The following is a 16,920-nucleotide window of genomic DNA, read 5'->3' as shown; positions in this document are numbered from 1 at the left end:
TATGTACTTCTGCAATTACTTATAACATATTGAACATCATATAACAAACTTTCTCTCCAACCAACACCACTCCACAAAACAAGACCGACACGTACTTCTATGATTGCTTACAACATATTGAACATCATTCAACAAACTCTCTCTCCAACCAACACCGCTCCACAAAAAAAACATATAAATCCAACCGCATGCTTACTTTCAAAATACGAGGCCAACAACATCTACAAAAATACAAATAAAAAACATACAACCATATCTTAATTTTTTTACGTGAAAATCATTAATACAAAAAAAATCATCCAAGCTGGGCCATAGTGGTGCCACCACCTTGTTTGAAATTCATCTACTTTTGTTTCCCAAAAAAAAGAATAATCGCATGCCATTTCGTATTGTTTTGGATCTTCATAAACTTAAGAGACTTTTTGGAGCAACATCTACACGAATCTCCGGAGGTCTTGACGTGATGTGAATGGCAACAACATGATGGGATGTGTTCTCTCTCTGAATAAAGTTATTACAAGTATATGCCTAAGTAATTGTCCACGCAGGAGGGGAAGGGAGGGACTGCTTTGCTGACTAGCGAGCAGTTCTCGGTCCTCTCTGGCATCAACGGAGATGAAGGTGAGTTTCTAGTTGCAGAGATCGCGTTTCAAGGTACTAAGTTCTTGGTTCTGTCAGTTTACGCTCCAAACACTTCAGCTTGAACGGCAACTCTTTGGGGAAGGTTTAAAAACGTTTTGGAGGACAAGCAGGCCGTACTCCTGGACGACTGGTTCAATGCTCTTTGTTCTCGAGACCGCTCCCACCACGAAAGCGCTGAAATCTCAGTAAGCGAATTGGATGCCTGGAAACACTTAGAGAAGAATTGCGACTTGGTAGATTGGGTCACGTTTGATAACCTTACGAATTTAACAACAAGCAGGCTGGCGAAGCTTGGAGGGCGGCCCGTCTAGACAGGATCTATTTCACACAGGGAGCTTGGTCGATTAAGCCTCGTCTGCACGGGCTTGTTTTGATAGATTCAATCATCTCTGATCACTTTCCATTAGTGATCTTTTTTTATCTCCATGCTGCTAAAGTATCTAATGGAGGGCCGATGCTTTTTAAATGGAACTCGTTGTCGACGATGCTCAATTCCATGGACCTGTTTCTGAGAGAACAAGAGCACCGTAGACTAGCAGCAGCACGTATCCACTCGAGGCTTAGATGGCTTGAGGAGGGTGACAGGCTGCCTGCCTTCTTCTTTAGAGAAGTTAAAGAAAAGAGACAAAGGGAGGCTATCTCGATGTTTAAAGACGACAATGACAGCCTGATCACGAGTGATGAAGGAATTGCAAAAGTGTTTGTGCAACACTTGTCAAGAGTCTCAGGTTCATTCCCTGACAAGCCAGTAGATTATGGAATCAGGATGGAAGCTTTTTTGGCTGATATGCCTCGGAAGGTCCATAACTTTGAAGCGACTATGCTACAAAGACCTTTCTCTGAGAACGAGGTTAAGTTCACAGTTATGCAACTGGCAAAGGAGAAAACTCCTGGACCAGACGGAATCTTTCAAGCCTACTGGGACACGTGCAAGAGCCAGATGGCTAAGCTGATTAATTGGTGTAGAGTTAAGGGTAGACTGCCCAGGAAGATGAACACTGGTGTGATGTTGAAAGATACTTTTACACTTTCCGTAATTGCAAGATTATGTTTAATTTAAAGCAGGAGACGAGCCAAATATAAGGGCATATGCATTTCATGTTTGAAAAGGGGGATAAGGTAGTGCTGCATTTAATCTTAGCGAATGGTGTCTTGAGCTTTGAGATATACAACAGATGCAAGCCTGGCTCTTTATCTTTTGGACTCAACGTCTCCCTCACGATAAAGAAAGTACTAGTTTGTTACCAATCAATATGCATTTCATTTTTGAGCTTTGAAATATACAACAGATGCAAAGCTGGCTCGTTATCTTTTGGAGTTAGCGTCTCCCTCATGATGAAGAAATTACTACATACAAAATACTACAGTTTGTAGCAGTCAATAAAACAAATTCCTCCATTCAATGCAGAAGAATGACCCAACAAGAGGGACGTTTTACAGTTAAAGCACAATTTCTCAGTAAGATGAATTGTCATCACGTTTAGATGTATACGAGTTCCTTGTAAGTAGTGCTAAGAGAATTGGAAGAGAGAATTTGTTGCACAAAATGAAATTGTTAAGCATGGACACCACAATATGAAATTTAAACGAGGACTTGCCAAGTATACAAAGTGGTACACCGAAGAAGACGTGTTAGATGCAGAGATGCTGAACTGACAGACCTTTATATGTTCAATTAAAAGGTGCAACGAGATAGGTAACCACAAACTAACATCTACTACGTGAACACCTAATAAAATGCAACACACATGAACACGTAAGTGGTTGTTATGATTAACAGAACCTTTGTATATCAAAGGTGGTGCATAGAATGTTCCTACTGACCCACAATGCATCCACAGGATGGGTGATCAATAGTGCCAACTGGGTGATCCATACATTGTCCTCTTTAATAGAATTTCTCGCTAAGGCACAGTTTTTGTATCCACGTAAATGACCCACCCCTTCTAATTTATAAATTACAAGCACACAAAAATATACAGCATGTTATAGCCTTTTGTGCCATAGTATTCTGCACCTACAATTCTACATTTCCCAATGCTAGAACCTTGGTCAGCTTTGAGGTACAATCATCACCCATCTTATAGACTTCTCTGACAATATGTGCAGTGTTTCAAAACCATTTGAATCAGTGTTTGACTGTTTGTACTCTTGAAATATGTGTAATCTGCTTGAAACTTTAAGTCATTATCTCCCCCTTGCATACTCAACTCTGTGTCTACATGTTCAGTATCAAACCTCAAATTTTGTTCAAGTGGAGTAGCGTAAGCAGATTAAAATCAGTCCACTCCAGGACGAGCTTCATCATGCAGTCGTTCTGGCTTCTGTGAGTTGAATTGTAAACTGAGCCAGCGTGACAAATTTGCAAGGAAAGGGGTGTATGAGAAATAACAGGCTAGTACCCAAGTGACTAAACCCTGTAAAATTACATGGCATTTTCAGAAATGAATGATGTGAATCTATTAGCAAACTTTGTTCATTATATTTTCTGTACATGGAAACATTACACTACCATGCCTTCTTGTGAATATTCTCATATTCGGGACAGATGAAAAGGGGATTGCAAACGAAAAAATAATAGTCAAGAAATTTCATGGCTTATGAGAAGGCACAAACCTCGCCAAACACTTCGACATTAGCCTTTGGGTAATGCCAAAGGCTGAGGAATCTGTTAATCAAACACCATAAAAGGTTAAGAAAATAATTGTCAACAGTCTTCTTCTAAACTGACACAAACTTGTTCCTAATGATAGCTAGTCGATTTAAACACAACCATGCATCGAGGAGTATTAAGGGTTGAGCTAGTTACATGATTTGATGATCTGTTATGAAATCTATAGAAACTAAATATCTGTGCAGAGAAATCTATAGAATTGACATGGGAGGTCAAAGGATTGCAATACAGTCCAAAGCAAGGGAGAAGCACAAAAGGCAGAACAACAAAGAAGTCCAGGGTTTTACCAAAGACATATCTGCAAGAAACAAGCTCGTGGAAGAAAATGCCAAAATTATATGCATGGACTGAACCACTGGAATACCAATTATAAGAAAACTTCTAACATTAAATGTTTATTACGTAGTCTTGGTTTGCTATTTGCTATTGACAATAGCATGCCATGTCAACACCATATGTCAAGAATTAACATCAGCATGATGCCAGTAAGGATGGCATAGGCAGTACAACAGCAAGTCTGGGTAAGCAAGGGCTTTACAACATGATGGCATTGATGATCTCAGGAAGGATGGTATGAAGGCGATCTGCAAGAAAGTGGCTCAAAGTACATTCGTAAGTTTTGGCAGTGTGCAAAACAAATGATAGGATTCAGCTTAAGGTACACAACAATTAAGTTGGAACGAGGTGGTGTCAACCTTTGAAGTTTGAAGGATGCGAGGAAAGACCAAAGTAGGTAAATCATCAATATTGAGTATTTCAAAAAAAAACTGTAAGCGAAGTTCATTACATCTCAAACAAATGAAAGAAAAGCAAAAGCTGGTCTCAAACCCTAAAATTACAATTCTAAGAGGTGAAAGTCCTTACGCACACGTAAAATACATAGCATCAGGTCCCAATAATGCCAAGTCATGCCATAGTCCCTCCATCAGGAAAAAATGCTCGCTGTACGAGGATGAGGTTGCTGGAAAAGTGAGAGATTGCAGTCCAAGGTATCTAAGAACCTGGACCGAGGAAGGTCCAGTCTTAGAGAAAAGCATGCCCTGTCAAGGCTTCCCATAATACTCCACTCAGGTAAGAATCAAAGGACAATGGAGGAAATTGAAATCAAATGGAAAAACTCCCTGCATATAAGCCTAGGCTGAGTGCAAGCCCATACACAATGCTTGGCATTTTTAGATTGAGAACAAAAGCACTAACATATTGAGGATCTTCATATCCTTTGAAGTGAATTGCCCAATGCCCATTGCTAAACCACAATACTGCATAAGCTAAAGAAAAACCGTTTTTTTCCCTGAAACTAGCTGCCAAAGATGATGACAGTGAGCGCAAAGGCGAGAATGAAGCCTGTTCAATCCAAAAACTGTGGGTGGAGAAAGTGCAAGAAAGTGGCTCAAGCTCTATGTGGTGACTAGTAAACCATGACTGCATAATGAGGCAAGCTCGCAACGGGAATTTTCCAAGAGCTAACTCTTCAATCAAAGATTAGGTAGTATGCATACTCGGTTTATGTTCGGCACCCTAAGCGTGAGCTAGAGGCACTAGCAAAGTACTTCGTGTACTTGGTGGTTGAGGGTTGGATTCAGTTGTAAGTGAAATAGCTTTCTCCAAGACTACTTATGTAGCCTTGATGGTGAGTTTGCAATTTTTGACTTGGATGATGGGTATTCCAAAACAAGTTACATGTGACATTGTGACTGCCATATTGTGATGATTCCTTTTTTCCATCGACGAGTTCCATTTCTATCAGAAAACTTGAGGAAAATGATATAGATCATCAATCCATGGGATTCTTGACCAATCAAAATGGACAGCTGGCTCCTATGCACTTCAAGTTGCCCACTTGAGCATAATGGAAAAAAGTGCCAAAATCCACAGTGAAGGGCTATACCAGCAAATTCCTTGAACCATGAGTGTAAAAAATGCCTGCAGGCTTCTACTGTGACAAGCCCGGACAAATAATAAGATTGCAAAGAAGGCTGATCAACAAAAGAAGCAGCACGACCAGTCCTAGAAGGAAGGACAAACAACCAATTTGGTGAAATGGGGCTTGTTTTTTGTGATTTCCCCAAGCATCCCAGAGATATTATTTGCAAACAGTGAGGTGACCGATAGAATGTTAGACATTGTGCTGGTGCACTAATTCAGATTCCTGTGTGGAGGACAGCATCTGCCACTCAGAGACAAAGACTGTGCAAAAGGCTGTCAACACTGAGGGGAAGCCCTGTGTTGGAGATATCATAGCCAAAGAGTGTGGTGATGTGATGTGTTAGTGTGAAGTACTAGGTGATCTAGTACTAGTCTATGTGAGTGATTCTTGTGTGAGTGTCACGTGTCATCGTGGGACTTATCCCATATGCACTAGGTGCTAGTGTGTTAGTGAGTAACCTATATAAGGCTTGTACTTCACTTATCTATATATACTTGATGAATGAATGAAAGCCTTTGTCATGTCTTCATTTGAGCATCATTTCCTCACACCCTAACCTTCTCTCTCTCTCTCTCTCTCTCCCTTCACCATGTTTTCAACATGGTATCAGAGCCACTTAGCCCTGCCATAGCCATAGCTGCCACGTCATCCTAGACCTAACCCTAACCCTAATTCGAAACCCTAAATTTGCTCAGCTGCCCTATTTTCCTCTCTAGCCTGTGTGTCAGAATCTGCTGTGAGAAGGGAGACATAATACACATGATGCATTCGGATATGTCTTCAAAATTCCGTCTGAGTCAATGAGCTGTGAAACATTCTCCCTACTATGTCTTAGTCTAGGAGTAGCGAAGAAGTGCTTATTGACTCTCCCTCCCAACTGAGTCCAGACTGACTCTCATGCATGAAAGGCATACTTTGCTCTCTGATCTAACAATCTCTGCTGATAAACCCTTGCTGCAGCAAGGCGCTCCTAAATCCAAGCATCTGCAGGCCGTTTCTGCTCTTCCCTCTGTAGGGCTGCCAACTACTAGCCAATACCAATCTTAAGTCTGAGAATCTCACGTTTTCTGGTGTTAGCGATCGAATGATAAAAGTCACTAATACCAGTCAGAGCTGTAGCCACATGTGAAGGAGAAGGCACTCCACCTTACAAGTGAGAAACCCAAATATGCATGCAAAACTGCCTCTATAAGGTTCTCCTCTGAACCTTACGCCCTCCACTCAAAAGAATCATCCACCGAGCCGTCAAAAGGTATGACAATGCCATGTCAAACCACCAAGGGCATAAAAGAATATGAAACTGAAATGCATGTACCACCTCTAGTGCCCAAAGCAAGTGACCAAAAAGTAAGCATTCTCCTTCAACTTCCATTTCTATTGTTCTCCCTCTTTCCATAAGTTCCCAATTTTGGGTCTAAAAGTTTACTTCCTTTTTTTTTAACACATTGTCCAAAAACTATAACAATCGTATAAACAAGACCCCAAAACGACTGCTATACATGCATAATTCAATTAGCCAAAATTGTCCAAAGTCCAAACTGTACAATTGTGATATAGCTAGAAATGAACCATTGCTACTCCAACTATCCAAGCAGCAATTTTGAGAAGTTAGAGGCAATTTTGGCAGCTCTAGAACAACACTTTTTCTGCTAGGCTGCAATTCAATCGTGTGGGTTGCTGAATTTCACCGCACCTAACGCTAGGAAAGATCCCTTCCAATACCCTGTCAAATAAATTCCTGCAATCCCTTGTTGAAATCCAAAATATCGCACATCCTAAGCCAAAGGTGAGAACTAATCTGCAAAGGTGCCTCGTCCTTTCCCCAAATCTAGTTCTTTGCGCTGACCTCTAATCCGATCACTATGTTGCGCCTAAAATGATCTCTGCCGTCCACAAAACTACAGTGCGACACTATTATATTTATAAATCTTCACGGCTTGCTTCCCTTGCTATCAAGTGAAACATTGCCAAACAACTTGTGAACTCACCTGCTTAGCAACGTGTTACCCACCAAACAATCACCTTAGTTCAATACCCAAAGAGGTGTTCGCTGGCTTGAGACCCTTCCAAAACTATACGTTGCCGCTCTGTGCCTCACACAAATTCACATGCACTGTCAAAGTACAATCCCCAAGCCACTAATTATCATAATTCTCCACAAGTGCTCCCCCCTACTAGCGTTCCAATATAACAGCTCCCCCCTACTAGCGTTCCAATATAACACATACCTAAATCACACACCTAATTCATCCACTCACCCAATGAACATCTGACACTTCATATATTTCACACATCAATAGAGCACTTCCCTTTGAAAGCACGAAACCAAAATAAAATTCTCTTTCAAAGGCAGAGGAAAAGCCCCCAGCGCCCCTCTCAATGAGAATAAAAATTATCATTCTCACAAAGGGTTCACAAGAACTGCTGTTCCTTCGATTGAGGATATTTATTCTCACCCTTGAGCTGCCCAAGGGCTAAAACCAGCCCTGTAGCTGTTAAAGACATGCACCCTTGAGCTGTCCAAGGTTTATGAAAAGGGTATGCACCCCTTCAACTGTCCAAGGTTAATGAACACAGCATGTACCCCTTGAGATGTCCAAGGTTTCCCTTTGAAGATCTTGTAGAAAATTCGAACAATGAGTATTGCAGCTCTACCCTTATATAGCACCATAATACCAACCACTTGCTTTGCAAACTTCTCTTTTGCAGTAGAACTTCCTAGTGACCCAATTATGAGAGACTTGGGAGTCTTTCATTACATTGGTATCAAAGCCCCAAAACTTGTTCTTCTTTGAGAGGAGCAACATGGGGTTAGGGAGTGGAAGTAGGACACCTAGGGTGTATTCTACCTTAGATGGTAGCCTCTCCATGACCCCCCTTGATCGTTCTTCAGACTTGGTGGGAATATACCTAGCTAAACTCTCTAGTGCATGATACAACTCACTTACCTTGAGTACACAGGTGCCAAGTAATTCAACTGATGATGAGTAGGTGTGTTTGCACTCGTAAGTAGATCGACACGACATATCTATTATGACAGATGCTCTCCTAAAGAAGATGCATGTAATGATGCAGATGTAGATATAATAAATAGATGCTCTCATCATACCCCTAAATCAATGTCCCTGTTGAAATATAAGTGATCAATGATGCAATCATAGATGTAGGCTCAATAGTCAATGTGATGAAGCTCAAAATGCTTGGGAAGCTTGGAAAGAAGCTATCTAGTCAAGCATTCCAAGCAATGAGGATGGTGAACAATTAGGATGTTACATCGGAAGGCATGCTCCCAAGAAGCCCTAATACCAAAATGAAACTCTCATGTCAAATCTCGGATTTTCAATTGCTGCTATGGCACACAAACTATCCTCCCAGCCAACCTCTATAGCTAGAACTTGACGATGCGATACAAATTTTGTTTCTTCTTTCAGCTGTAAAGCCTCATTTTCCTTTCTTTTCTTTTTGGCAGAAAAGGAAACTTCTATTAATGCTACCATACAGCTCAGCTTCCAAGAGGAGCTAAAAATGGTAAGTACAAATATAGAGAAAAAACTGGCTGTCATAAATAAACCAACCTACATCCAGAAATCCCAACTCACTGCCTAGGGAATCTCTGGAGCAGGGGCTAACAGCCAGGGTGAATCGTTGTGTCAATCTCTGCTATCTATATAACTACCCCCCCTCAAGTGCGAGAGAGCCTGCACCTTGGTCTCTGCATCCATAGAGAGGCGTCTCCAAACCCCAAAGGATCGGGCCAGGCCACTGTCCCACTGTGCCCATCCAATGTGTGTCCGTTGGCCAAGCAGAAGCCCCTCAGAGTCTTAGACCTCTGAGTGCCATATGATTGGCTGCCTTTTCAACTCCTCCTTGCAAGAAGGGTTGGCCTGAATGAGCTCCCCATCCAACCGCACTGCCAAACCATAAAGAGGCTCCTCATAAGGGGGGAGCCCTTCCCTGTGAGGGGAGCCGCTGAAAAAATCCACCTATGGGATTGCTGCCACATTCCTCATGTGCGAGTGTTTCCAAGGAGCCCCTGTTGGAGGAGGAGCTTCCAAGGTTCTGCATCTCGAGTGAGGCCCGTTGTGAGGGGTCCAAGGACTGTGTAGCCCTTCTCAGGGATCACTACATCAATCTCTGTTGTTTGTATACCTACACCCCTCAAGTGCAAGAGAGCCTGCACCTTGGTCTTCACATCCATAGAGAGCTGTCTCCAAACCCCAAAGGATCAGACCGGGCCATTGTCCCGCTGTGCCCATTAGACGTGTGTCCATTGTCCTAGCATACACCTCTCGGAATCTCGGACCTTTGGGTGCCATATGATTGGCTGCCTTTCGAACTCCTCCCTGTAAGAAGGGTTGGCCCGAATGAGCTCCCCATCCAATTGCACTGCCAAACCCTAAAGAGGCTCCTCATAAGGGGAAGCCCTTCCCTGTGAGGGGAGCCGCTGAAAAAATCCACCTGTGGGATTGCTACCACAGTCCACTTGTGTGAGGAGTATTTCCAAGGAGCCCCTGCTAGAGGAGGAGCTTCTAGGGCTCTACGTCTCGGGTGAGGCCACGTACCACCAGCTTGCCCAATAGGGCTCTACTCTACATCTTTGGATCAATGATACCCAAACCTCCATGTGCCTATAGCATAAGCATTCCTGAACAAAACCAATATGCGTGTCATGAATGATGTCTGGCAAGTGGGACCTCAACCGTAAGCTGAAGACCTTGGACAAGATCTTGTAAGCGGTGTCCAGTAAAGTGGTTGGTCTCCACTGTTTGATGTATGATCTATCTCCTCCCTTTGAGATGACACAGATCCATCCTTGGCTCAAGGACTAAGGGAGGAGAGCTAAGTTGAAGATCTCCTGGCAAGCAAGACGAAGCAGAGTGCCAAAACTCCAGAAGAAGGTCAGGGTCAAGCCATCCTCCCTTGGGCACTTTTGAGGAGGGAGAAAGAAAGAAAGAAAGAAAGAAAGTTTATTAAAGTCTTCGGGAGACCGACGGGTCTATGAGACTGTGAAAATCCTCATACAACAAGCTGTGGTAGTGGAGCTACTAAACGAGCGTCCATACCAATGCAAAATGCAAAATGCAAAAAATGCAAAATGGCAAGTACTAAGTCCTAAGTACAACATAGTCATGTCGATGGTCGACTATATATCAATCTCAGCATCATCATCAATATCATCATCATCCCCAGCAACAGCAAGATATCATGATGGATGAGGCAATGCAGGCATGAAGTCGGCAATAGAGTGCTGTCGGCCACTCAGAGGTGTGGTCCTGGCACATCTCCTGGTCGTAGCTATGTGTCTAACCAGGGCTACTGTGACCCCCGTCGGTCCGGCTCCAACTCTAAACAAGGAGGGGATGTCTCCAAGTGTGATCTGTGTGTCGACCCTCTGTCTGAGCTATCGGGTCACCGTCATGTTGAGGCCTCGTCTCGTTGGGGTCCATGTGATCTAGTTGAAAGAGCTCTGTGATAGAGCTCTGAGAGGGATCAACCGAGGAAGAATTTTGCTCCCGTCTCCGTGCTCGGAGTATCCTCTCGCGGTGTCTAAGTGCCTCATGAATGAAACCTGCCAAACACCGCTGGTCTGGGTAGGAGAGGAAATGGGCTAAAATCCCATAACTATCTCTGAAGAGGCAGTGGAAACGTCCTCGGATCTCATAGTACACAGGACACCTGAAGATGAAATGCTCCTCTGTCTCAACCTCCTGTATGTCACATAGTGTGCATATACGCCACTCCCTGGGTAGTCGCTCTCGATGCGAAGTCTATGTGAAGAGACCCGGAACTGCCCAAGAGAGATCCTCATCGAGTGGGGTAGGTGAATCTGTGTGTATCATGGTGGGTCAATAAAACCCTCTGCTGTGATATGTAAGAAGTGATCTCTGTAGAAGCTAAGCTTCACTGGGAGTTCACTCGGTTCCAACCAGGTCCGAAAAGTGTGTAGCTGTAGTAGAGCTTTGAGGGCCTCCCAGAGCACAAAGTTTTGAGGAGGGACTACCCAAACTTTGCAGTCGACTAATCAAACTCTGCAGGACAACCGGTAGAACGTACGCCCAAACTACCTCTTAGGCTACCAGAGTGGTCAACGATGACTCCGTCGACTGAAACAAGTATCGATAGAATCCGAGGTAAGCTTAAGGATCTCCTGAGGGTCGTGTGTATCTACCCATGCTGCTCATCCCGCGGTCTCTGAAGCTAAGTCCGAGCTGCACACAGCATAGTGATCTGGACGAACTGTTTGGTCATCCTATCCCCTTACTACACCCATTTGGCCCCGGAGGAGTGGTACTAGAACTCAGCCCGACGAGTCTCCATAGCCTAAAAGTCAAACCGTGTGCTCTCGTGCTTGTCAATGAGCCACTGAGAACCTTGGTCATGCTCCCTAAATCTCTCAATGGATGTTCAGTGCCCACCTCAATGCTCTCTCCCCGCTGTTGAAGATCATGTCTCCGACAAAGGGCCTCGGACTATAGCTTCTGATTGCTCCGTTGGAGCGCATCTGCTACCCAATCTGCCCAACCCTCTCTGGGCCCCCATCTGGCTGTCTCCAAATCTCGGCTATTGCCTGCTGTGCCTCTGCCTCCTGCAAGAGAGCATCTAGGATGTGAATCTCCTTTTGGTATAATCCACACCGAGGCTGCTCAAGAGATGAAGTACGCTCGGGGAGTGATTTTTTCTTTTTCAAGAAAATTACTTCATTAAGCTCTGGAGGATCCCTGCGTGGTCGCCCATATGACCATTAGAGTGTGTATTGTGTCTAGCCATAACCTAGGAAGGGTGAACCTAAATACCCTCCATCGCCTCTGTACACCTGACTCTCCAAATATGCCAAGCTGCAATGCTAGCCAGAATCTCCCAAGACGTGTCTACTACTGAGGCATGAGCAGCTCTAAAAGGAGTGAAGGGAACATCTTGGAGGGAACAAGACTCCACTGAGTATCGCCGTCAATGAGAGCTGGATCTGGATCATGTCCCTCGAAAAGCACCTGAGGGCCAGTAAAAGATAACCAAGCCACTAAACCCCAAGTCATATAGAAAGGTGCTGTATGAAAGATACTGAAAATCCTAGCAACACCTTTCCAGATCGTCCTCGCCTGTACGCACTCGCAAAGCCAATGTTGTACTGACTTTGCAATGTGACAACGAGGACAAGTAGGGTCAGCCCCGAACCTGGATCTCCACAGGTTCACTACAATCCCTCCATGAATAGAAAGCCAAAAGAAAAGAGTGATCTTTCTATTCCTGAGGGATTTTCAAAGCCTACGCTAAAATTTTTTCCGCACAAGTGCGGAAATCTGAAAACTATCCCAATGAGGCGCTCTATAGGGCCTCCAACCTCTACTGTTGAGCTGAAACCTCTAGGCATTTCTAACTGTATAGCGAAAGAAGGGGAAGCTCTTCTCTCGGTGCCCCTCATCAATCCATTCCTACTCCCCTGGATCCCACTGCAAGAACTGAATAGGGGAACCACCATATAACCAAAGTCTCCAAGACCCCAGCGTAAGGAGAAGAGGATCGGGGTCAAGATACCACTGTGAGTCCTTGCCCCACTCCATGAAACCCGCAATCCTGACATCCTGAAAGGCAACCTCCAAAAGAATATCATCAGAAGATCTGATAAGTCTGCCTCCCGACTGAACATCAAAGACTAGGGTATCCTCATGTGCATCCTACAGGGCAATAATCTGTAACAGAATGCCTGTCCCTGAAAACGCTCCCCCCCAAGTGGACTCTGTGATCGGCATGTCATCTGTATCAATCCACTCTGGCGGAATGGCTGCCTGTATCTGCTGTATCCTGACTACACTCCTTCTAAGGTGGCCAACTACTATAAGTCTCTGATCCTCTGGAAGTCTCATAAAGACTTGCTAGGCTCCTAATGTAGAAGCAGGTCCCCTCTCCCATCTAGACCACTGCATATAATGTGACACTCCCGTGGCCTGCCATGGTAATCCAAAATCGAGTCATTCCACATGATCGGTTGCTTGTGAATTTCTTCACGAGAGATGAGTTGAACTCTGCGAAGAGTGTTTCTGAAATAGCCCCAAGCTTTCAGAATAGCAGCCATGAGAGGGGAAGGGGGAGATTTGAGATGGGCTGAAGTAAAGATCCATCTGATGCTGTATATCCAATCTCCCCCATGAGATGGGATACAAGAAAGAATGTTGCATGAGAAAAAATCTTTCCAGGGCTCCTGTCCAGGCATCAATCCACGTACTACGAACTTGCAGAGCAAGCCCATACACTGCAGGTTCCGGTCAATAATATTGAGACCACCTCCTCCTGTGGGGAGAATGAGGGTCTCCCAAGACACCCTCGCTACAACATCTGAGGTGCCATCTAAACCGCTCCATAGGAAGTTCCTGATAGGTCTCATGAGCTGAGCAATACAACCTCTAGATCTGCACCAACATGAGCAAACGAACCAGCAATGGCCAATAATACCTTGTGGATCAAGAGGAGGTTGCTGTAAATTCTGATTTTCAGCATGAGCCTCAGTTGGGGAACCAAAAGCTATAGAAAGCATCCCCTCAAGAACATCATCTAAAGAAGATGGAATAGTAAATTCATCATGTGTATGTGTTGAATTCTCTGAAAATATAACATCTCTACTCACAAAAATCTTGCGAGAAGTAGGATTATAGAGACGATAGCCTTTGCTTTGTGCACTATACCCAACAAAAATGCATTTAAGTGCCTTATCTGACAACTTGTGTCGAAACTCCACAGGCACGTGGGCATATGCAACACAACCAAAAACTCTGAAGTGATCCACTGAAGGCTTTCTCCCATGCCATGCCTCATAGGGAGTGATTGTCTTCAAAGCCTTTGTGGGAGCCCAATTCAGAACATAATTTGCACACATGAGGCCTTTGAGCCAAAACCTGTGAGGCAACAACTTACTAGTAAGCATGCATCTATCCATCTCCATAAGAGTGCGATTCTTGCGCTCAACTTTGCCATTTTGCTGAGGTGTAAGCCTCACTGTAAGCTGATGCGTGACGCCTTTCTCCTTCAAATATGCCTGAAACTCATGAGACATATACTCCCCCCATCTATCTATGTGAAATGTCTGCACCTTCAGTCCTGTCTCATTTTCAACCATAGCCACAAAGTGTTTGAAATGCATAAACACTTCTGATTTTGCCTTAAGACCATAGACCCAAGTATAATTGGTGAAGTCATCTATGAATGTAACATAATAGAGATAACCACCAAAAGAAGGTGTCCTCATGGGACCGCAGACATCACTGTGTATGAGCTGTAATTTTCGAGTAGCTCTTATTGCACTATCCTTCTTAAAGGGAAATCTATGCATCTTGCCAAGGATGCAACCCTCACATGCATGAGGAGGAGGTGACTCCAGAAGGCAATGCATCAACCATAGCATGCTTCTGAAGTGTCATTAAGTTGCCATAGCTCATGTGCCCATATCTGGCATGCCATAACTCCGCATTCTGCATTGCAGCAGTGGGAGTGCTCACTAAAAGTGCAAGATCGGATCTTTTCGCATATATGTCAAGCTGAAATAGACCCCGATACAAAGTGCCAGACAACATCAAAGCATAGTCATTGTCTTTGTCTCTGAATGCACAATTAGTATCATCGAATATAACCTGAAATCCTCCTCCATTGAGAGAGGACACTGAAAGCAAATTCTTCTTTATACTTGACACATAAAGAACATCTATAATTCTGAAATTTGTTTCATCAATGGATGTGAGGATGATATCCCCCACTCCACACACTGAATAAGAAGAATTATTTGCACATGTCACCTTCTTTTTAGTAGGTGGAGGATGCAAAGATGCAAAAAGGCTCTTCTTAGAAGTGATGTGCTTAGAAGCACCACTATCAAAATACCAAGTATTCAGTGTCTCATTGACACTGAGAGAGCATGCATCCTTTGAAGGATCATAACTGCAAGTCAAGAAAGCATATGGATCATCCTCAATAGTGGCATTACTATCTGAACTATCCACTGAAAAATCTGAAATGCAAGACAAAAAGACATACTGCTCTTCCACAAAGTTGCCTGTAACATCTCCTCCATCATGTGCATTGGGAGCTGATGTATCTGAGACAACCATACCTGAATCCCTTTTCTTTTCTTTAGCTATGCGCTTCTTGCATTCACCAATATAATGTCTTGGCTTCTTGCAGTAGTGACAAATGCCCTTCTTTTTAGGCTTATCTGCATCACCCTTAGCCTTATAAGAGGGCTGTCCTGAATCAGCTTTATGCTGATGTGCGAGCTTATTGGCATGTTGCTTTTGCTGCCCTTTTCCTTTGGGCTTAAACTTAGAAAGCATGGCATGCTCACCAGTCCGTGTTGCCATATTTCTTCTTGTATGCTCTTCCTGCAAAACAGAAGTCCTATCAACTCGTGAAAAGAGAGAGGATTGTTAGGCCCCCTCAATGACAAATTCAGCGAGGTGTGGAAACCAAGATAGGACTCAGGAAGAGAATTCGGAGTGGTGGTAATCATCTCTGAATCCAGAATAACTTCATCTATATTCAGCAACTGCTCTCTCAAATCTTGAAGCTTTGTGAGATGAGCATTCATGGAATCTCCCTCATCCATATGCGTATGAGATAGCTCTCTCTTCAAGAAAGAAACTCTGGCATCATTTCTTGCTACAAACATACTCTCTAAAATCTCCCAAGCTGCCTTTGAGGTCTTGCATGACCGAATGTGAGGAATAATGAACCTCTTGGCAGAAAGAGAAATCACAGAAAGAGCTTGTGCATCCCTAGAATCCCATCTTTTCTACTCTGTTGTGGGAGCCACTGGAGCAGCAGCTGCTCCAATTACTTGTGCTGCATTTTGACCTGTACCCCTGCCTCCAACTGTAGGAGTGGCAGGTGTAGCCACAGAATCTGGCCTTGCCTCATCTCCATTGACATAATCCCAAAGATGTCTGCCAACCAAGATGTTGTGAGCCATGAAACTCCACAAGGAGTAGTTGATGCCATCCAACTTATCCTCCTGTGTGAGGACATCAAACACCTCATTGGGGTTGTTTTGAGTCATTTTTGCCAGATAAACTCAAAAAACATAGCAAACTAGACAAGTAAAATCCCTTCGTGAATGTAAAATGCACAACCAGAGTTTGCCAAAGAAAAATCTGCCCACAGTGACAATTACTGTCACGGCCTATCAAAGGCTTGAAATGCACCACAATGCTTTGCAAATGCCCAAAATTTTGCAAAGAAAATTTGCAAAAAGTGGCAAAAGTCTGCAATTTGACTCACACTGAGTCCAAAACTGCTTGCAAATCTCCCAAATGGTCTTTTAACTGCCAAATTGCATCCGAATGCCAAAAGCCCCAATTTTTCCAGGGAAATTGTATCCAAAAGAGGGAAATTTAACTGAAAGCCCCAAAAATGCCTGAAAAACCGAAAGCCGCAAATTTTGGAGTGAAATTGAGCTGAAAATGGGGCAAATTTACCAAAAGCCCCAAATATCACCCAAATTTCAAGTCTCCTCCAAAGGCCCCAAACTTCCACCTGCTATAAAGAAATGCCTAGCTCTGGAGACCTGCAACAGTCCATACAGTATGGACTCTACGGCCTGTACGGAACCTGTCAGCCACTATACGGACAACCTGTCAGCAGATGTACGAAACTCTGCACTGACGACGGAATGCAGGCACAGTGACAGTACGGGATG

The 16,920-nt window shown here is 43.8% G+C and overlaps 1 protein-coding gene across 2 annotated transcripts in view; it reads right to left on the bottom strand.

Annotated features, from left to right (window-relative positions):
- Positions 1 to 2,410: 2,410 nt before the first annotated feature.
- The window catches only part of LOC147883032 (insulin-induced protein), a 118,101-nt gene continuing 103,591 nt past the window's right edge, over positions 2,411 to 16,920 (bottom strand). The window contains exons 5-6 of one of the 2 annotated variants that reach the window (XM_087399682.1): positions 3,259 to 3,310; positions 2,411 to 3,059 (exon numbers count right to left, since the gene is read on the bottom strand). In XM_087399682.1, the coding sequence (XP_087255808.1) occupies positions 2,922 to 3,059; positions 3,259 to 3,310 (190 nt within the window). In that variant the 3' untranslated portion in view covers positions 2,411 to 2,921. The remainder of the gene's footprint in view (positions 3,060 to 3,258; positions 3,311 to 16,920) is intronic. The other variant, XM_087399683.1, reaches the window with a different exon arrangement.

Source organism: Dipteris shenzhenensis, chromosome 28 (genome assembly GCF_047967505.1).
Source record: "Dipteris shenzhenensis isolate YYH24624 ecotype China chromosome 28, Dip_SZ_1.0, whole genome shotgun sequence".
Classification (NCBI taxonomy): Eukaryota; Viridiplantae; Streptophyta; class Polypodiopsida; order Gleicheniales; family Dipteridaceae; genus Dipteris; species Dipteris shenzhenensis.
Note: the sequence above shows the minus strand (reverse complement) of the source record. Positions and strands in the feature narration are given on the sequence as shown.